This window comes from Delphinapterus leucas, chromosome X (genome assembly GCF_059928025.1).
Source record: "Delphinapterus leucas isolate spDelLeu-1000000601 "Yukka" chromosome X, BTC_Dleu_Yukka2, whole genome shotgun sequence".
Taxonomy (NCBI): domain Eukaryota; kingdom Metazoa; phylum Chordata; class Mammalia; order Artiodactyla; family Monodontidae; genus Delphinapterus; species Delphinapterus leucas.
The window spans coordinates 113,726,182-113,748,892 of record NC_143150.1 but is presented as its reverse complement, the minus strand read 5'-3'; the positions used below and the strand labels follow the sequence as shown (position 1 = coordinate 113,748,892).

The 22,711-nt window shown below is 36.0% G+C and overlaps 2 protein-coding genes across 2 annotated transcripts in view; one reads left to right on the top strand and one right to left on the bottom strand.

Annotated features, from left to right (window-relative positions):
• Positions 1-22,711, bottom strand: part of LOC111167507 (uncharacterized) — a 457,471-nt gene that overhangs the window by 406,893 nt on the left and 27,867 nt on the right. The window lies entirely within an intron of this gene.
• On the top strand, positions 17,546-20,832 carry LOC111167504 (sex comb on midleg-like protein 2). The gene is given in 3 exon segments (XM_022560444.3): positions 17,546-18,594; positions 18,596-19,407; positions 20,105-20,832. Coding segments are annotated over 3 exon segments (2,109 nt in total). The 5' UTR covers positions 17,546-17,833; the 3' UTR covers positions 20,641-20,832.

Below are 22,711 nucleotides of genomic sequence, written 5' to 3'. Positions count from 1 at the left end.
TGCAATTAGTGTAAACTAACTTTCAGCATCTTAACCCCAAGAAAAACTGGATGGGATTCCAGATAAGATAGTTGGCAAGTATTTCACTTATGAAAGCACTTGCTTATGAATTAAAAACAAGGCAGATCCTCCCTGAATTCAGAGGGGGATGCACAGTCATTAATAACCTACTGTGATGAATGCTTAGGTGAGATCTGAACTAAGTGCAACAAGGTAATTGGTTTTCAGAATTTGAGGATTTTAGAATTTTGCTATGATGATTTTGAAAGGCAGAGAAAGAATATAAACAGTGACCAGTTTCTTAAAAAGTATTTGTCACAGTTAGGTGCTCAATAAATATTTGTTGACTTCATAGATGAAACTAGTTAGAATTCAGGCATTCAAAATTTGTTAAGTCTGCATACCTCAGAGTTAGCATTTCCTAAACTGTAAGCATGAAAGGGGTATTTTGCCCGAACAAAGTACCAAGTTCAAAAGAACTTATGAAACATTCACTTAAACACAATTTAACAGGTATCTTTAAATAGCAGGGATTCTCAGTATTTCCAAGGTAGAGTCTCTAAATTTGGTGACAATGGGATAGAGACATTTTGTTTTTGCATTTGTTTGTGCTATTTTCCTAAGGACCTATACAATCTTGAAGTAGTTCAGAGACCAAAATTTAGCAGAGGAATTGTATGCTCCTCTGTTTCTCTTTATAGGTGGCTTTGTCTGTGGATATTTCAGCGGTGATGTAGACACTGCAAGTTGGAACAACTGTTTTGCAAATATTATAGAGTACACATAAGTCCATAAGGATAAAATTAATTAACATTCAATTATTGCTCTACCTTTTAAAAATCTCTATTATAATTTTTAGCATAACTTTTAGATGTTAATGGATATTTCACAAACATAACAATGGAACACATGGAAGAATGAGCAGAAGCATCTATCTTGCCTTCTGTACAATGAAACTGCATTTTCTATTTTCTTTGTGAACTAACAATAATCATAGATAACATTTTTATGAGAAGCTAGCAGCGTCGTCTGTCTGCTCAGGAGGTATGAAAGCAAGAGAGCTATATATTATTCTTAGAAAAACTTGATATTTTAATAAAAACCTTCTCTTGATTCTTACTTTTCAATAAAGTTCTGTGCTGTGAGAGCAAAGATCGTTTCACCGTAATATAAGTACACAGGAGATACATTCCTATTGGCTCAACACAAACATATTTATACTCTTGATATACAAACAGCTAGCCTTCATTCCTTTCCATGCACAAAATTTATCAAGGAAACGATAGCATCATTAAATTAAGCTATAAATGGCAAATGAAATGACTTATTGTATTCATTTTCCTTATTTGTAAAATTAGGGGTTTGAGTTTATCATTATGTCTAAGATTCCATTCAATTGTAACATGATTAGTTCTGTTAAAGTATACTTTTAAAAACAGTGAAATTATGTTGTACAGTCTATGGGATTGGACAAATGTATAATGACATATATCCATTATTATAATATCATATAGAGTATTTTCTCTCCCCTAAAAAAAATCCTCTGTGCTCTGCCTATTCATCTGTCTCCAAGCCACCACCCATGGAAACCACTTATCTTTTTAATGGTTCCATAGTTTTCCTTTTCCAGAATGTTATACTGAAGAACACTCTGATTTCCACGAGCAGTGAATAAGAGTTCCTGTTGCTCCACATTCTCCCAGCATGTGGTGGTGTTGGTGTTTTGGATTTTGGCCATCTAACGGGTTTTAATGGTATCTCATTTTTGTCTTAATTTGCAATTCCCTAATAACATATGATGTGGAATATCTTTTCATATGCTTATTTGCCATCTGTATATTTTCTTCGGTGAGATGTCTGTTCAGGTCTTTGGTCTATTTTTTAATTGAGTTGTTCACTTTCTTATTGTTGAGCTTTAAGAGTTCTTTGTATATTTTGATTAATAGTTCTTTATTAGATGTGTATTTTGCGAATATTTTTTCCCAGTCTATAGCTTGTCTTCTCATTCTCTTGATATTGTATTTTACAGAGCAGAAGTTTCTAATTTTCATGAAGTCTAGCTTATCAATTTATTCATTCATGGATTATGCCTTTGGTGTTCTATGTAAAACATAACTGCACTAAACTTGTTTATTAACTGTAATAGTTTCTTGGTTATTTAGGATTTTCTATACATAAGATCATGCCATCTGCAAATAGAGATAGTTTTACTCCTTCCTTTCCAATCTCAATGTCTTTTATTTATTTTTCTTCCCTAATTGAGCTAATTAGAACAACCTTCACTACAATGCTGAATAGAAGCAAGAATGAACATTCCATTTTTTTGTTTCTGATCTTAGCTTTCTGTCTTTTGCCATTAAGTATGTTAGCTATGGGTTTTTCATAGATGCCCTTCACAGGAGTTCCCTTCTATTTTTACTTTGTTGAGTGCTTTTATCAAGAAAGTGTGTTAGATTACGGCAATGCTTTTTCTGCATCAATTGGGATGGTAATGCGGTTTTTGTCCTTTACTGTATTTATATGGTTTATCAAACTGACTGATTTTTATATGTTCAACCAATCTTGAATTCTTGGAATAAATCCCACTTGTTTGTGAGATATATATATCTATATATCGATATATAGACATATAGATATATCCGGGTTCAATATGCTAGTATTTTGTTGTGGATTTTTATAACTATATTCATAAGGGAAAATTTTCTATAGTTTTCTTTTCATGTGACACCTTTTCTGATTTTGGTATCAGAATAATATTGGCTTCATAAAATGAGCTGTCATGTGTTCTATTTTTTGGAAGTTTGCCAAGGACTGGTGTTAACTCTTTAGATGTTTGGTAGAATTCTAGCCCTGGCCATTTCTTTGTGGGAAGTTTTTGATTACTAATTAAATCTCTTTGTTATAGGTCAATTAGGATTTTCCATTTCTTCTTGAATCAGATTCAGTAGTTTGTGCCTTTCTCAGAATTTTTCCATTTCCTCTAGGTTATCTATTTTTTTTTTGGCATACAACTGTTCATAGTATCCTTTATAATATCTTTTATTTCTGTAAAGTCAGTAATCATGCCTCTCTTTCATTCCTGATTTTAGAATTTGATCATCTATTTTTCTTCATCTAGCTAACGATCTGTCAATTTTGTTGATATTTCAAAGAACAAACCTGAGGTTTTGATTTTCTCTATTCCTTTTCTATTCTGTATTTCATTTATTTATGCTCTAATCCTCTTTCCTTCTGCTTGAAGTTTGGTTTTCTTTTTCCATTTTCTTAAGGTGGAAGGTTAGGTTATTGATTTGAAATCTTTTTTCTTTTATAATATAGGGATTTATAGCTATGTATTTCATTCTGAACACTGCGTTGGTGGCTGCATTCCATAAATTTTCGTTATGCTGTGTTTTTATTTTCCATAATCTCAATGCATTTCCTAATTTCCCTTGTCATTTCTTCTTTTTCCTCCTGATTACTTAGGACTGTTCTTAATTTCCACATATTTGTGAATTTCTCCAACGATTATTCTTGATCACAATGCAACGGGTGTCATTATGTTTGGTCTGATTATTTATGTAGGTGCAACAAGAGTAATAATTAACCATAAGGTTGTTCCTTGAGCAATAATATTAGTAAATTAAGTCCAAAGACCTTCTGTCTAAAAATTTTTAAAAGGAATTTTGGATTGGACTTGTAAAATTATCTACTTTTGTCATTATATTCTAGGGCTAGGAAACTAAGCCTAACATACTTCCCTCCAAAGTTCACCTGCAGTACCTATAATTTGAGTTATGTCCTCTCTCTTGAGGTCCCCCAGATTTGCTAAGGTCTACTGCCTGACAGAAATTGACCTTCTTCAGCACTTATAAGACTGAGGCCCTATATAAGCCATGTACCAAACCAGTTTTCTTGGGAGGACTTAGTAAGCACTGGATACATATATAAAGTCAATTTCTTTAGTGAGATTTCCATACTTGATCAGATTACTATAATTTTTAAATGTGACACTCAAGATATGGCATGGCCTTGGTTGAACAAGTGATATATCCAATTATACCCTGGGAAAAACGGGGACAGTTTCTATTTGAGCCTGTGTAAATAATTATAATCCCATGAAAAGTAACAAGTCTCAGTAAAAATGTTTTTTGAATTGGGAGAGGGATTCAGTGAGATGCAAATACCGCTAAAGATATGTTCAGTTTACAGAATCATAAACTACTAAATTTAGAGTTAAGAACAGCTTGAGAAGAAAAGGGCTTCTTCAAATATCGAAAAAAAGAAAATCCAAAATGATATCAACATCATTCCAAACAAACAACCACAGTTATATTTTCCTCATGAGATTATTTAGTCCTGTGTCATTACTTTCTCTGATCTTATCAGCAATCTGCATTCATGAAATACATCTGTTTATAGACTAAAAAGATTCCTATAATTCCTAACAGTCCATAGCACATCTTGAAAGTTGTCTAAGCATCATCAGCTCGAAGTCTTACCCAAGAGTGTATTCCCTGCAGTACCAATAGTTCATGGTACACGGTAAAGTCCTTCCTACAGCCCCTGAGACTGTTTTGTTTTTACAGATTTTAGCCTGAAGCGTTATAGCAGAGCCTTCATGAAAGTAACAGGGGAAAGGATAAAACTGTGTGATAATAAGACTGCATGGTCATGGTTAATTTATCAAGGTAACCAATAATATAAGAATGCGGAAGAGTAAAATTCTCTACTGGGGTGCAGTAAATAACTATTTCATAAAGGATCCCCCTGAAAGTAATATTATATTGTGGACTATGAAGGCATTGACAAATCTCTGAAATATCTGTATTAATAAAAATTTACTTATACAAACTTAACCTTGGGAAGGCTGAACATCTCTTCTGATTTGGAAATTCTTCCCATGAAATTTTTACAATACCGTTGAGCTAATGAAGAAATATGGAGTTATTAAAAAAAACCCTAATTATTTCTGGCATCCCTTTTTGATAAGGTGAAATAGCAAATCTTTGTGCTTTTCCAGGGGCCATCTGGGAAATCTCTAAGATAGTTTTAGGTGTTAAAGGTATCCTAAAATTTTCATTTATTTTTTACTGTCGGTTTTAGTATTGGGAAGGCATAAATGAAAGAGTTTTCAAAGGAGATTTGGTCCCTTTATTAAGATAGAATCATGGATTTCTCAAAGAGAAAACCATACCTCTGAGCCAAGAAATCCACCCTGACTTGTTCCTACAATTAACACAGACAAAGCCAGGTTTTATTGGTGGGGGACAAATACTGTAAATCTGTCTGTTTTTCCTCCTCCCTCCCTCCATTTCTCTTTCCTTCTTTCCTTCATAAAAGTAATATTATACAAAGTAATAATAATAAAGAATATAATCAAGTCAACAAAAATCAAATAATATTATTCTGGTGAGATTTGGAACCTGTGTTATCTGGGCAGATTAAAAGGAAGGTAAAGAATAACATCTAATAACATTGTTGTTAGGAGTTCTAAGACAGATTTATCACTTAAACAGAGAGAAAGACGAATTCCAGCTTTCCACTAAGATGCTATTTGGCAATGAAGGTTTCACAGGCTTTTTTTTCTTATAATTAAACCCACCAAAACCAAGCCAACCTTGTTAAACTTTAAATACATTTTGTTGTTTTTTTCACACTTAGTATTTTAGCTATTATAAACAAACACAAATTAAAATTCCCTCGTTGCAAACCTTTTCAACTTTCTATATACATTCTACAACAATTTAGGCAATGATAAAAAGAATCCCATTTCCCCTTGCAGAAAACCTTATTTAACTTACAATTGCAAAAAAGCACTTGCATTTATCTGTATTGCTTCTTGCACAGTCTGAACCATATACAATAACCAAAGAAACTAACTTATATTTTTACAGAAAAGTTAAAAATGGGTAGATATTTGAGGACTTTCTGTCCTCTATAAGCATTCCAGCAGACTATCAAAGCTCATAAATACAAGTTGTACAACTCTCTACAGCCACTCACATCTCTTTTACATCTAGTTAAAAATGACAAAAAGGAACATTTACATGACTCATTATTCATGTTCATTAACATGACTCAAAGATATAGCTGCTCTAGAGCATAATAGAAGAAAACGTTTCAAAAATAAAAGTATATTAGCTTTGTAATCAATTTTTCAGTATTCATTCTTAAAAATTGTCTTGATCTCTAATAATTATCCATAAATTAAATCAATTTAAGATTAGTCCAAGATTTTTAATGACTAAGGATATTTAAAATTATGTTTAACTTCCTCAGGAGAACGTACGGCATGCCTCAGGCTGGTGAAACGTCCAGCGGATCTCTGCGCCGCAGGCTTGCCCCGCATCCGTACCCCTCCCTCCCCCTGACCTGAGTGAGCCAAAGCCCCCAGTCAGCTGCTCCTTTAACCCTGTCCTGTCTGAGCAAAGAACAGACACCCTCAGGTGACCTACACGCATAGGAGGGGCCAAATCCAAAGCTGAACTCCGGGAGCTGTGCGAACAAAGAAGACAAAGGGAAATCTCTCCAGCATCCTCAGGAGGAGCGGACTAAATCTCCACAATCAACTTGATGTGCCCGCATCTGTGGAATACCTGAATAGACAACGAATCATCCCAAAGTGAGGAGGCGGACTTTGAGAGCAAGATATATTATTTTTTCCCCTTTTCCTCTTTTCCTGAGTGTGTATGTGTATGCTTGTGTGTGAGATTTTGTCTGTAAAGCTTTGCTTTCACCATTAGTCCTAGGGTTCTGTCCATCCTTTTTTTTTAAATTTTTTTCTTAAAAATGATTTTTTATATTTTATTTTAATAACTTTATTTTATTTTATCTTACTTTATTTTTTTATCCTCTTTGTTTCTTTCTATTTTTTCTCCCTTTTATTCTGAGCCATGTGATTGAAAGGCTCTTGGTGCTACAGCCAGGAGTCAGTGCTGTGTCTCTGAGGTGGGAGAGTCAAGTTCAGAACACTGGTCCACAAGAGACCTCCCAGATCCACGTAATATCAAACGGGCAAAATCTCCCAGAGATCTCCATCTCAACAACAACACCCAGCTTCACTCAACGACCAGCAAGCTACAGTGCTGCACACATTATGCCAAACAACTAGCAAGACAGGAACACAGCCCCATCCATTAGCAGAGAGGCTGCCTAAAATCATAATAAGGCCACAGACACCACAAAACACACCACCAGACGTGGACCTGCCCACCAGAAAGACAAGATCCAGCCTCATCCACCAGAACACAGGCACTAGTCCCCTCCACCAGGAAGCCTACACAACCCACTGAACCAACCTTAGCCACTGGGGACAGACACCAAAAACAAGGGGAACAACGAACCTGCAGCCTGCGAAAAGGAGACCCCAAACACAGTAAGATAAGAAAATGAAAAGACAGAAAAACACACAGCAGATGAAGGAGCAAGATAAAAACCCACCAGACCTAACAAATGAAGAGGAAATAGGCAGTCTACCTGAAAAAGAATTCAGAATAATGATAGTAAAGATGATCCAAAATCTTGGAAACAGCATAGAGAAAATGCAAGAAACATTTAACAAGGAACTAGAAGAACTAAAGAGGAAACAAGCAACGATGAACAACACAATAAATGAAATGAAAAATACTCTACATGGGATCAGTGGCAGAAAAACTGAGGCAGAAAAACGGATAAGTGACCTGGAAGATAAAATAGTGGAAATAACTACTGCAGAGCAGAATAAAGAAAAAAGAATGAAAAGAATTGAGGACAGTCTCAGAGACCTCTGGGACAACAATAAACACACCAACATTCGAATTATAGGGGTTTCAGAAGAAGAAGAGGAAAAGAAAGGGACTGAGAAAATAGTTGAAGAGATTATAATTGAAAACTTCCCTAATATGGGAAAGGAAATAGTTAATCAAGTCCAGGAAGTACAGAGAGTCCCATACAGCATAAATCCAAGGAGAAACACACCAAGACACATATTAATCAAACTATCAAAAATTAAATACAAAGTAAACATGTTAAAAGCAGCAAGAGAAAAACAACAAATAACATACAAGGGAATCCCCATAAGGTTAACAGTGGATCTTTCAGCAGAAACTCTGCAAGCCACAAGGCAGTGGCAGGACATATCGAAAGTGATGAAGGAGAAAAACCTGCAACCAAGATTACTCTACCCAGCAAGGATCTCATTCAGATTTGATGGAGACATTAAAACCTTTACAGACAAGCAAAAGCTGAGAGAGTTCAGCACCACCAAACCAGCTTTACAAATGCTAAAGGAACTTCTCTAGGCAACAAACAGAAGAGAAGGAAAAGACCTACAATAACAAACCCAAAACAATTAAGAAAATGGGAATAGGAATATACATATCAATAATTACCTTAAATGTAAATGGACTAAATGCTCCCACCAAAAGACACAGGTTGGCTGAATGGATACAAAAACAAGACCCATATATTTGCTGTCTAGAAGAGACCCACTTCAGACCTAGAGACACATACAGGCTGAAAGTAAGGGGATGGAAAAAGATACTTCATGCAAATGGAAACCAAAAGAAAGCTGGAGTAGCAATTCTCATATCAGACAAAATAGACTTTAAAATAAAGTCTATTAGAAGAGACAAGGAAGGACACTACATAACGATCAAGGGATCGATCCAAGAAGATATAACAACTGTAAATATTTATGCACCCAACATAGGAGCACCTCAATACATAAGGCAAATACTAATAGCCATAAAAGGGGAAATCGACAGTAACACATTCATAGTAGAGGACTTTAACACCCCACTTTCACCAATGGATAGATCATTCAAAATGAAAATAAATAAGGAAACACAAGCTTTAAATGATACATTCAACAAGATGGACTTAATTGATATTTATAGGACATTCCATCCAAAAACAACAGAATACACATTTTTCTCAAGTGCTCATGGAACATTCTCCAGGATACATCATATCTTGGGTCACAAATCTAGCCTTGGTAAATTGAAAAAAATTGAAATCGTATCAAGTATCTTTTCTGACTACAACGCTATGATACCAGATATCAACTACAGGAAAAGATCCGTAAAAAATACGAACACATGGAGGCTAAACAATACACTACTTAATAATGAAGTGATCACTGAAGAAATCAAGGAGGAAATCAAAAAATACCTAGAAAAAAATGACAATGGAGACACGATGACCAAAAGCCTAAGGGATGCAGCAAAACCAGTTCTAAGAGGGAAGTTTACAGCAATACAATCCTACGTTAAGAAACAGGAAACATCTCAAATAAACAACCTAAACTTGCACCTAAAGCAAGTAAAGAACGAAAAAACCCTAAAGTTAGCAGAAGGAAAGAAATCAAAAAGATCAGATCAGAAATAAATGAGAAAGAAATGAAGGAAACGATAGCAAAGATCAATAAAACTAAAAGCTGGTTCTTTGGGAAGATAAACAAAACTGATAAACCATTAGCCAGACTCATCAAGATAAAAAGGGAGAAGACTCAAATCAATACAATTAGAAATGAAAAAGGAGAAGTTACAAGTGACACTGCAGAAATACAAAGGATCATGAGACATTACTACAAGCATCTCTATGCCAATAAAATGGACAAATACTTAGAAATGTACAACCTGCCGAGACTGAACCAGGAAGAAACAGAAAATATAAACAAACCAACCACAAGCACTGAAATTGAAAATGTGATTAAAAATATTCCAACAAACAAAAGCCCAGGACCGGACGGCTTCACAGGCGAATTCTATCAAACATTTAGAGAAGAGCTAACACCTATCCTTCCCAAACTCTCCCAAAATATAGCAGAGGGAGGAACACTCCCAAACTCATTCTACGAGGCCACCATCACCTTAATACCAAAACCAGAAAAAGATGTCTCAAAGAAAGAAAACTACAGGCCAATATCACTGATGAACATATATGCAAAAAGCCTCAACAAAATAACTAGCAAACCGAATCCAACAGCACATTAAAAGGATCATACACCATGATCCAGTGGGGTTTATTCCAGGAATACAAGGATTCTTCAATATGCAAGGATTCTTCAGTATACGCAAATCAATCAACGTGATACACCATATTAACAAATTGAAGGAGAAAAACCAGATGATCATCTCAATAGATGCAGAGAAAGCTTTCGACAAAATTCAAAACCAATTTATGATAAAAACTCTCCAGAAAGTAGGCATAGAGGGAACTTTCCTCAACATAATAAAGGCCACATATGACAAACCCACAGCCAACATCGTCCTCAATGGTGAAAAACTGAAACCATTTCCACTACGATCAGGAACAAGAGAAGTTTGCCCACTCTCACCACTCTTATTCAACATAGTTTTGGAAGTTTTAGCCACAGTAATCAGAGAAGAAAAAGAAATAAAAGGAATCCAAATCAGAAAAGAAGAAGTAAAGCTGTCACCGTTTGCAGACGACATGATACTATACATAGAGAATCCTAAAGATGCTACACGAAAACTACTAGAGCTAATCAATGAATTTGGTAAAGTACCAGGATACAAAATTAATGCAAAGAAATCTCTGGCATTCTTATACACCAGTGCTGAAAAATCTGAAAGTGAAATTAAGAAAACACTCCCATTTACAATTGCAACAAAAAGAATAAAATAACTAGGAATAAACCTACCTAAGGAGACAAAAGACCTGTATGCAGAAAATTATAAGACACTGATGAAAGAAATTAAAGATGATACAAATAGATGGAGATATACACCATGTTCTTGGATTGGAAGAATCAACATTGTGAAAATGAGTCTACTACCCAAAGCAATCTACAGATTCAATGCAATCCCTATCAAAATACCAATGGCATTTTTCACAGAACTAGAACAAAAAATTTCACAGTTTGTCTGGAAACACAAAAGACCCTGAATAGCCAAAGCAATCTTGAGAACGAAAAACGGAGCTGGAGGAATCAGGCTCCCTGACTTCAGACTATATTACAAAGCTACAGTAATCAAGACAGTATGGTACTGGCACAAAAACAGAAATTAGATCAATGGAACAGGATAGAAAGCCCAGAGATAAACCCATGCACATATGGTCGCCTCATCTTTGATAAAGGAGGCAAGAATATACAGTGGAGAAACGACAGCCCCTTCAATAAGTGGTGCTGGGAAAACTGGACAGGTACATGTAAAAGTATAAAATTAGAACAGTCCCTAACACCATACACAAAAATAAACTCAAAGTGGATTAAAGGTCTAAATGTAAGGCCAGACACCGTCAAACCCTTAGGGGAAAACATAGGCAGAATACTCTATGACACAAATCACAGCAAGATCCTTTTTGACCCACCTCCTAGAGAAATGGAAATAAAAACAAAAATAAACAAATGGGACCTAAGGAAACTTCAAAGCTTTTGCATAGCAAAGGAACCCATAAACAAGACCAAAAGATAAACCTCAGAATGGGAAAAAATATTTGCAAATGAAGCAACTGACAAAGGATTAATCTCCAAAATTTACAAGCAGCTCATGCAGCTCAATAACAAAAAAACAAACAACCCAATCCAAAGTTGGGCAGAAGACCTAAGTAGACATTTCTCCAAAGAAGATATACAGATTGCCAACAAACACATGAAAGAATGTTCAACGTCATTAAACATTACAGAAATGCAAATCAAAACTACAATGAGATATCATCTCACATCGGTCAGAATGGCCATCATAAAAAAATCTAGAAACAATTAATGCTGGAGAGGGTGTGGAGAAAAGGGAACCCTCTTGCACTGTTGGTGGGAATGTAAACTGGTACAGCCACTATGGAGAACAGTATGGAGGTTCCTTAAAAAACTACAAATAGAACTACCATATGACCCAGCAATCCCACTACTGGGCATATACCCTGAGAAAACCATAATTCAAAAAGAGTCATGTACCAAAATGTTCATTGCAGCTCTATTTACAATAGCCCGGAGATGGATACAACCTAAGTGTCCGTCGACAGACGAATGGATAAAGAAGATGTGGCACATATATACAATGGAATATTACTCAGCCATAAAAAGAAACGAAACTGAGCTATTTGTAATGAGGTGGAGTGAAGTAAGTCAGAAAGAGAGAGACAAATACCGTATGCTAACACATATATATGGAATTTAAGAAAAAAATGACATGAAGAACCTAGGGGTAAGACAGGAATAAAGACACAGACATACTACAGAATGGACTTGAGGATATGGGCAGGGGGAATGGTAAGCTGTGACAAAGCGAGAGAGATGCATGGACATATATACACTACCAAACGTAAGGTAGATAGCTAGTGGGAAGCAGCCGCATAGCACAGGGAGATCAGCTATGTGGTTTGTGACCAGCTAGAAAGGTGAGATAGGGAGGGTGGGAGGGAGGGAGACGCAAGAGGGAAGAGATATGGGAACATATGTATATGTATAACTGATTCACTTTGTTATAAAGCAGAAACTAACACACCATTGTAAAGCAATTATACTCCAATAACGATGTTAAATAAAAAAATAATTATGTGTAAGCTTTCAAACTATGAAATATAATTATTGTTAATATAAAAAGTTTGTGAGACAAAATGTTTGTGAGAATAATGAAACAATTTAGGTGAGCACAAATTTATATTTTTCATAATTTTAATTATGTAGGAGTAATATAAGTTTGATTATTAAACCAATATTAGAAGTTTAGAGAGTTCAGAATAACGATTCTCTTTATGAGGGAAAACAAATCAAACTCTTATTAAAATTATAAAATGATATCATATTATATCCCTTATATGTGGAATGTAAAAAATGATACAAATGAACTTATTTACAAAACAGAAACAGAGCCACAGACTTAGGAAACAAATGTATGGTTACCAAAGGGGAAAGGTAGCAGGGGAGGGATAAATTAGCAGGTTGAAATTAACATATACACTACTATATATAAAATAGATAATCAACAAGGACCTGCTGTATAGCACAGGGAACTCTGCTCAATACTCTATAATAACCTATATGGAAAAAGAATCTGAAAAAGAATAGATATATGTACATATATAACTGAATAACTGTGCTATACACATGAAACTAACACAGCATTGTAAATCAACTATACCCCAATATAAACATTCAAAAAAATAAAAAATATAAAATGTACACTTGTATTATACCACATTTTGATAAACTCCGAGAAAAGCTGCATAACTATCATTTTTAAACCAAAATTATTAACTTAGTCAAATGTGTCTAAAGATTAATCTTTATTATGTGAACTTGGAGTTTTAAAATGTTTCTAAACTTCTAAAATATTAGAAGTTCACTTTCTTTGTTTCCTGTGTATTTGAGGGATTTCAATGGATATAAGCACTTATTTACAAAAGAAAATATATATCCATTATTCATCCCACAGACATCACCAAATGGTCAGGTGATAAAACCAAAGTCCCAATTATTGCTGCCACCAATGAGAATAACTTATTGGCCATATAATAACCAGAAACAAAAATAAAAAATCAGTAGAAGAAACAAAGAAAGCAAAACAAAAGTAAGTAAACAAAAATAGAGAAAAAACAAATACAAAGCTCTATCACTACTTGGGATTTATTTTGAGAGCCAAGAAAAGACCTAACTGGGATGAAGCTGTTCATGAGGTATATATATTTCCCCAGCAATGCAGTTTACTTGGCTCCATGGGATGAGGCTACATGGGCATCTCAGTGGATGACCTATAAAATTATTAAGTATATTTTTCCAAAAGACCAACCAGAACTCTTACACATACATAAAATAAATGTGTCAAATATTTCCTGTAATTCATTACTTAGGGAAACAGTAACATGATAAAACCAGTCCAAAGAACATTTGAGAAGCTAAGTATTAATAGGCAATATTACAATGAGATTCCTGAGTTAGAAACCAAACTGGCTAATGACCTACATGGCCATAAACTGAAACTTCTGGGGATGGAATCACCAAATAAAATATAGGATGCAGAGTTAAATGTGAATTTCAGATGAACGGTGAATAATTTTTTCAGTATAAAGTCCTAAATATTGCATGCATATTTATTTGCTAAATATGGCAACTCTATAATGGAATTATCTGTTCCATTGGACAGAAATTATTTGCATTTCCTCCGGATAAAAATTTACAAATTAGTCTCTGCCTCTCTAGAGATATAAGAAGGCCCAGACAATATAAAGTCAAGCCCAAAATTGCACTAAAAGAATAATAATAATCTCTTTTACCAAAATTTAGTAATTAAACTTGAGGTTTCCAAGTTTTAGATAATTTTCCCAGTGAAGCACAAGTAAAAAGCTTAAACTGGAAAATACTGTTTATTACAAAGTAACACTGGGAATTAAGATGTAAAATGACAAGCATATAGACTGTTTCCTTAACTCTCTTTATATTCAATTTGAGAAAGCTTTGGTAATTTCTTTTTCCAGAGTACTGTTTCATGCAGGTATTCTGATATTGCCACAAACGCAGGTTGGAAGGGTTATTTTTAGCCTTATGGCTTTTTCAACTGTAGAACAATATTTGCTTCCAGAAAAGAAAGTAAAACAAACTTTACAATCAGATAACAGGGCAAAAATTGTTCACAAGTATTACTTGAATAAGGTCAGTAGCTGTATTCCCCCACTGCATTCACCTCTCTCTAAAGCAGACCAAGATAAGCCATTCTACATTTCTAAAATATGAGTCTATCCCTCAAGGAATCATCCTAACCACCAGGAAACTATATAAGAACTATATAAATTTGATTTTGAAGGAAAAGTTAGTGAGCAAATGATCTTAGTTGCAAAAGAAGAAATCTTCCCAGTAGCTATGCAGATAGAAATATTCATATGGTAACTATATAAAATGATCCCTCCAATGCAATCTGGCTATTGTTATGTATTCATTCATTTATTAAAGATTTATTGAGCTCTACATACGCTTTGGGACACAGGTGATACCACTACAAACAACAAACAAGTTGGACCCCTACCTTTGTGAGCTTATGTCTACTTGGCATTTGTATGAAGAGAGAAAACAAATAAAAAACTGGTAAACTGAAGCTAAGTAACCAAACTATAATAAATTCTCTCTACAAAAGGATTTTAGAACTTAAAATTTAATTATATATTGTGAAATACTGACAGTTTAGTGGAAAGCTGACACTAGCTTGACAATGGAATTGTGATTTTTGTTTGCTGGTTTAAACTTTTGCAATCCAGGAAGCAATGTCAAAAACAGTAACATCAGACAAAGGGCCGCTTGAGAGACGCAAATAATAAAAATATGAATTTTAAAAAGAGAAGGAGAAACTCCAAATATTAGAAAGGCAACAGTGTTTGTATTCACAATTATAAACGTAATGATTAGTCCTGAATGATCTTATAAAGTAGAAGGTAAGAATGGGTTTTGTTCAGATACCATTATTCAAATAATGACGAGTTTGGTAAGGTGACTGCCAGAATCAATTGGGGAAAATTTCAAAATGTATAGAAGTACTTCATCCTCCAGATTCAAATACCCTTTTGGTGGCTGTAACACCTACCTGCCTACCCAAAATGGATTCTCCCCTTACGAGAACACAGATTTTATTGAGAGAGTGCTGTGTCCATTAATGCTCCCCTCTCCAGACTTCTGTAGCTATACTTGACTCTGTGACTCAGTATCTTGAGATAAACATAGAAATCTGCTGGGTGGAACATTTAGGAAATCTACAGTTTTCCTGAAAAGAGACAAATCTAGCTGACATGTGTTTTGCTCTTTACCATTCTCCCTTCTTCTTGCCTGGTATGGGGAATAATAACTTTTAAAGGGAATGCCAAAGTCTTTCCACCATGAGGAACAAAATCTTACTCCAAGATTGGAGGATCAGGAGGCAAAAAGGAACCCGAGTCAAAATGACTTCCTTGAGCAGCTACACTTCCCCTGGGTAGCTTATCTCTGAATTTCTTGGTCAGTGAGAAAAAAATAGGTAAACTCCTATTTAGGCAAGACACATAATTTGTTTTCTCTTAATTGCAGCTGAATCCAGTCCTAAAAGTATGATAGAAGTGGAGGGAGAAGAAGAAGGGGGGAACATGAATAAGTATTGAATATATTTTGAAATCGCTCCCTGGAGAATTCTAACATGAACCTTATCCTGCGCTATAAACAGAGGCTGTTCACGTACCTGTCACTGAGACACATGCATATACGTCAACTGTATCTGAAAGGTTCCTTCTAACCCAGGGTCTTAAAATGAAAAATTTAAATGGAATCTACCTCATGGAAATAATTATTCACAGTGCACTAAATAATGTGCATTTTCTCTCTCACCCTTTCCTTCTTCTTCTCCCTCTTTCTAGATTTTTCTATGTACACACATATTACTAATTTTCAAATTTTTAAAATTATAACTCATGTCAAAAATTTTATTTAAAAAATTAATTAATGAAGGAACCAATAAAATGTTAAGATTGATTCAAAGAACATTTGAGGAGCTAACTAATTGTAGGCAATGTAATAAGGAATGTTAGGATAAGATTGCTGGGTTAAATACAAAAGTGGTAATTGTCTACAGAGCAATAAACTGTAAGCTGTGACATCACCCTTTCTACAAGACAGAAATTATTTGCACCTCTGCTGGATAAAAATGTGCAATTTAACATGTAACCTCACTACATGCAGATTCTTTAATCGATAGTCTTGACAGTATATTTGTGTACAAGATATACAAATTATATCTCATATAAATATGTAAATATAAAATAAATATATATTTAAATATAATATATTTGAATATAAATATATGATAAATATAAATGTATAATAAATATATGATATAAATTATTAACAAGTATTGCTGTGGTGTAAATGGTATTGACTACAATCCAGACTTTCTGGGAGCTAGAAAAAGCCTTAGCTGAAGGAAATGTTATGTCCTGATTTGCTTCTATCCTTGTTTTGGTTCTTTGTTATCCACTGATCCTTATCTGTATCACAGCTCAGTTTACCATCCATGACCTTCTACAGGGAAAAGACCTCTTTGGTTGCCTCAGAGAAAATTCCATTGACATCTTAGTTGTACTGTAAGCAACTGCTCAAAAGTGGAGACTAAATAACAGACTATGCCCATTGCATTTTTCTATACAGTTTCTATTACCTTGTAGCTCAATTGCTAATTGTTACTTAGCATATATATAACAATTCTGTTAATTAATATGGAATTTGTCAATTCCAACTCACACTTTGCAAAACAGGCTAACTGTAGTTACATTTTATATATAGGTAGGTGCCTTTTTCTCTCAGTTGTTGGTGCAAAACTTGAAGAGACCACCCTGGAGTTTGGAGGAACAAAATTTTGTTAGGGAATGCTGCCTCAAAACTTCCCACTCATTGTTTAAAATACCATAGCCCCGGTGGCGAGGGTGGGCGGTGGCCGAGAGTCGAAGTCGATGGCCAAGGGGAGCGAGTTCCCCTTGGATGAAATTTGACGTGGACCCTGGGTTCCCAATTGGGGGCCCACCACGGTCTTGGGTGCATGGGCTGCGACTGGCTTTTTTTTTTTTTTTTTTGGCGGGAGGGCAGATTGGGGTGGGGCGAGGATGAGGGAGAACTGCCAAGGGCTTTCCCCGAGCCGCAGAGTCTCATGGCTCGCCACCGCCCGCGGCCGAGGTCGGAGGGCAAGCTTGCGGCAACCCCAGGGCACGCGGGCAGCGGGGCGGGGGGCGGGGCAGCGGTGGCGGTTGCGGGGCACGCGCGCAAGTATTGCTGTGGTGTAAATGGTATCTCAAACATGGTGGCGGTGGTGTGAAGACCGGTACCGGCTCGCTGGACCAGTGTGACAGAATTTCGCTCTTTTCGCTGACGAGACTCGAGCAAAGAACACCAGAGAGGGATACCATGGGGCGAGCAGTGAATGAAGAGTCAATGGATGCAAAGAAGGAGAATCAAGAGAAAGCTCCTCAGTCAGGCACATCTTCTGTGCAAAATGATGATTTTCACTGGGAAAATTACTTGAAATAGACTGGATCTTTAAGTGCTCCTTCAGAGTGTTTCAGACAGTCCAAGATTCCACCAGCTAATGACTTCAAAGTTGGTATGAAATTGGAAGCCCATGACCCTCGCAATATGATTTCAATATGTATCGCCACAGTCGTTGGAATTACTGGTGCCAGGCTACGTTTAAGACTGGATGGTAGTGACAACAGAAATGATTTTTGGCGGCTTGTTGATTCTCTGGACATACAGCCTGTTGGGACATGTGAAAAGGAGGGGGACTTACTTCAGCCTCCACTGGGGTACCAGATGAACATATCATCTTGGCCAATGTTCCTCTTGCGAACACTGAGTGGATCTGAAATGGCACCTGCAACATTCTTTAAGAAGGAACCACCAAAGCCACCTCTAAATAATTTTAAAGTGGAAATGAAACTTGAAGCTATAGACAGAAAGAACCCTTATCTGATCTGCCGTGCAACTACTGGAGATGTTAAAGGAGATGAAGTTTATATCACGTTCGATGGCTGGAGTGGAGCTTTTGATTACTGGTGCAAGTATGACTGTCGAGATATTTTCCCAGTTGGGTGGTGTCGCCTGACAGGAGATGTATTACAACCACCAGGAACTCATGTTCCTGTTACAAAGAATACAGCAAAAACAGACTTCTCCTTCCAAAGCAACCCAGCGTTCAATGCAGTCTCTACAGAAAACTGCTGTAATATTGCCAACACAGCAGATCAGGAAATCAGGTCGGACTAAATCACCTGCACATACTCCAGTCCCCAAGAAGGGGAGTTCTGTTAAAAATACCACACCAAGGAAAAAAGGCCCAAACTCAGGAAGAAAGGAAAAATGTATTCCTGTTGTATGTTGCACATCTTCAACTTCTGTCAGTATGCTGGCCAGAGGACGTGGTGGTGTTTTATATGATAAGGATGCTGTTCCTGGGTCATCTAAAATAGTGGTGCCTATAGTCTGTGTCTATGTAAACAAACATGGAAGCTCTGGCCCTCACCTGGATCAGAAGAAAATCCAGCAGCTGCCCGATCACTTGGGCCCAGGCCCTGTCAAAGTGGTGCTCCGGCGGACGGTGCAGGCCTGTGTGGATTGTGCCATTCAACGTAAGACTGTTTTTGGATTCCTTGTGCCAGATGATCATGAAGGAGAAGTGATAACCGCCTCCTTTGATGGGGAAACTCATTCCATCCAGCTCCCTCCAGTGAACAGTGCATCATGTGCTCTTTGCTTTCTTGAGAAATTGTGCCACAGCCTGCAGTATGATAACCTTTTGAGTAGCCAGCATTTTAGCTCTTATACAGGTAATGGTCATAGCCCTGCAGAGCATGATCAAAATAAATCAGTAAAAGAAGATACAACAGAAAAGAAAAGCACCAAACGACCTTCTCAGGAACCTCTGCCTTATGTTGCTCCTCTCTCTCCTAAGCTCCCCAAAGCAGAAGTGCATGCCTCTGAAGGTAAATAGTATTTACATGCTGCAAGATTGGGGAGAAAAGTCACTCTTCTATCACTTATATGCTCTTGAGTGTTGATGCTGGAAGTAGGGGATTATATTCCCCCAAATCAGTTTGGCAGTTAGGCTACTACTTTGGCAGCTTTGTTGAGCGCTTCATTCCCTTCAGAAGTGCACAGTTGTCATTTCTCCTCAGATTAAAGAAAAACAGTTATAGCCATATTTTCCATTCAGCTTTGTATTGCTAAAAGCTGATAGAAAGAGGAATAGAAAAACCTAGTACGTTTCTCCAGTAAAAGTTTTAAGTGCCCAAGGAGTAAGCAAATGTTAGAAACCAACTCTGTGATCATATTGTAACAAAGAGTTGTGAAGAACTGCATTCCTAAAAATAAATGCTTTAGTGAGGTGTTCATAGTCTTGGTGGCAAGACTGGCAAGGGTTAGTTGCCGTGAGAAAAATAGGTGATATCATTAGAATCAATTTGGATTTCAGGACAGTGTCCATTACTATAAACACCAAGAAGGGGATGGCCATGTGCTTTGTGTTAGAGGTTTGTGGTTCAGTATAGCATGGCTTAAGTGAACTGTTGTTGGCAGTTAGGGGATTTTTGACCTTTTAATAGTATTCGAGCTGTAAGTCTGTTGAAGATAATTGCCTTTGTCTTTTTTCTTATTGCCTTTGTCTTTTTTTTTTTCTTGTAGAAGAAGTATTATCTTCTGAGGGAAATGGCATGCCCAAAGGGGAAATGCTTTCTGAGGAGTCCAAAAACTCACAACTAAATCCAGCAAGTTCTTTGAATCCTGCCAGCACAAGTCCTATAAGCACTCATACTCCGGTCTCCAGTAGTGTTTCTCAAAGTGTGCCATGCACCTCGAGTTCAACACTGGTGGGGACCGAATCACCTCCCAAGAGCAGTCACCATGAAGTTACATTCCAGATGCAGAGGAAAAGTGAAGCTCCAAGTTATATAGCTGTACCTGACCCCAGTGTCCTGAAACAAGGCTTCTCTAAGGACCCTTCAACCTGGTCTGTGGATGAAGTGATACAGTTTATGAAACATAAAGATCCTCAGATATCAGGCCCCCTCGCCGACCTCTTCATGCAACATGAGATTGATGGGAAGGCTCTGCTACTACTCAAAAGTGATGTGATGATGAAGTATATGGGGCTGGAGTTGGGGCCAGCCGTAAAGTTATGTTACTATATTGAAAAACTTAAAGAAGGAAAATATAATTGAAAAAAAATGTGTAAGCTTAGATTAGACATAATTTTCAATTGTCTTGATAACTTTTTAATTTAAAAGTATTTTTATTCTCGTAGCAGTTTTTGTTCTGTAGACAGTTCCTCTAAAACTACGTTATATCCAGAATTGCAGAACTACATTACAAGCCCAGTCTACTTCTTTAAAACACATTAACATGTTAGTGTTAGCATATTCAACTTGGCAGTCCTTTATGTCTTTTTATTATTTTACACTTTACAGTTTATTATTTAATTGTACAGTTTACAAATATACTTAATGCAGGAAACAGAGAAACACCATTGATTTTGATTAATGTTTATATATAAAACCAAAACAGCTACATCCCAAAGGGGAAAGTATCAGGGACTGACAGGCTCTCTAGTGAAATCCATGAGAAGTTTTCCTTAGAAAAGAATTTAAAGATGCAACTGTAGGTATCATCTCTTTTTCAAATATTTTATGTCTGTTACTGCAATGTTCTGTTTGTGTTCTACCGATTTCCGGAAAGGGAATAGCCATATAAATTATTTTCCTTTCGTTATTATTTCTCTGTATGTTGTGTTTGTTCATATTTAAAGAAAAAAAAAACAAGCTTATAAACTTTCATAAAGTCTTCTTATCACTTTTTGATAAATTTCAAACAATTGTAAGATAGAATGGTTGTTTTATGCAAGAGATATCATACTACAAGGGTGGTTTGGATGGAGTCTGATTAACATTTTTCAGTGAAATACCTATTATTTCAAAACTTTACATATTTTCTCTAAGCTTAGACATTTAACTAGGCATTCATTTCTCATATCTCTATATCAGGACACCTGTGCCCAAATTTTTAATATATATATATTTTATTGTCTGTGTTTTATTCTTCATACAGATACTATACCATATTTATATATTATTCTATACCTGTAGGTATTCAAACAAGTAAATCTGTTCTTTTTGAATTTAATATGGCACTTTGCACTGCCACAGAGGTAATGGTGAACTATTTATATAGTTCGATGTTTTTATTCTGAAAAAAATATGTGCATCATTTGCTATCACTAGTACCTCTCAGCTTAGTCTTCAGGGGATAAGAAACAATCCATAGATTGGTTTCCATACAGGGAAGTTCTCTGTCCTATGCAATGTTGCTAGTTAATTTGCTTAGCTCTGAGCCATTTATTCTGCTAAATTTTGGAAGATGCATTAATTCAGACTTATCATTTTGGGCTTTATTTTTAAAGTTAGAACTTTCAAGGGGAAATGGTGCTATATGTTTATTGTTAGTACTTTGTATAAGTTTGGTGCAATGTTAATAAGCTATGAGAATCTGTGCTAAAAGTATTAGCCATTTGTTATAAATGCCAATAAAATGTACACCAGGGGCAAGAATGTACATTTTCTTTTTTAGAAAACCAAATGTACTTTATATGAGAATACTTCTATTTAAAGGGTGGTTTCATCTATGTTATTCATTTTGTGCTATAAGACAAAATTCTAACTTAAACTTGGTCTTCCCTCAAATTGTTTGTGTGAAGATGCTGTGCTCAGTTAAACAGTCCTCAGGTGTTTGTATAAATACTGTTTTACAGTTTTCAGATTTTAAAATATAATAAAAGTTTAATAACCACCGCCAAAAAAAAAAAAAAAAAACCATAGCCCCAAATCAACCTCGGGCTATGGCTGAGTGAGGAGTCTGGCAAATCCTCTCCCCTAAAAGCAACTAAAATGCTGAAGAAAATTGAGAAAAGCAACCATTTCTGTACTATGGAAGTAGTCCAAACACATATAACAATGTAAGAAGCATTTATGCTTGAAAACTGCTGAATACTGAGTAGAAATAGTAGGAGTCTGTGGCATTTTTGCCTGGGATGTTCCCAACAGCCCTCCAGCTCCATTGGCATGGATGTTCTGCCAGAGCAGGGCAGGCCAATGAGGGCTGACAGCTTCACTGATGCAGGCAAAATAGAGTGAGCCTCTTTAACTGTTCAGTGATGGAATACACATTCTTTCCAAGTAAAAAGGGAACACTTACAAAGATAGACCATACTCGAGGTCATAAAATAAGTCTCAAAAACAT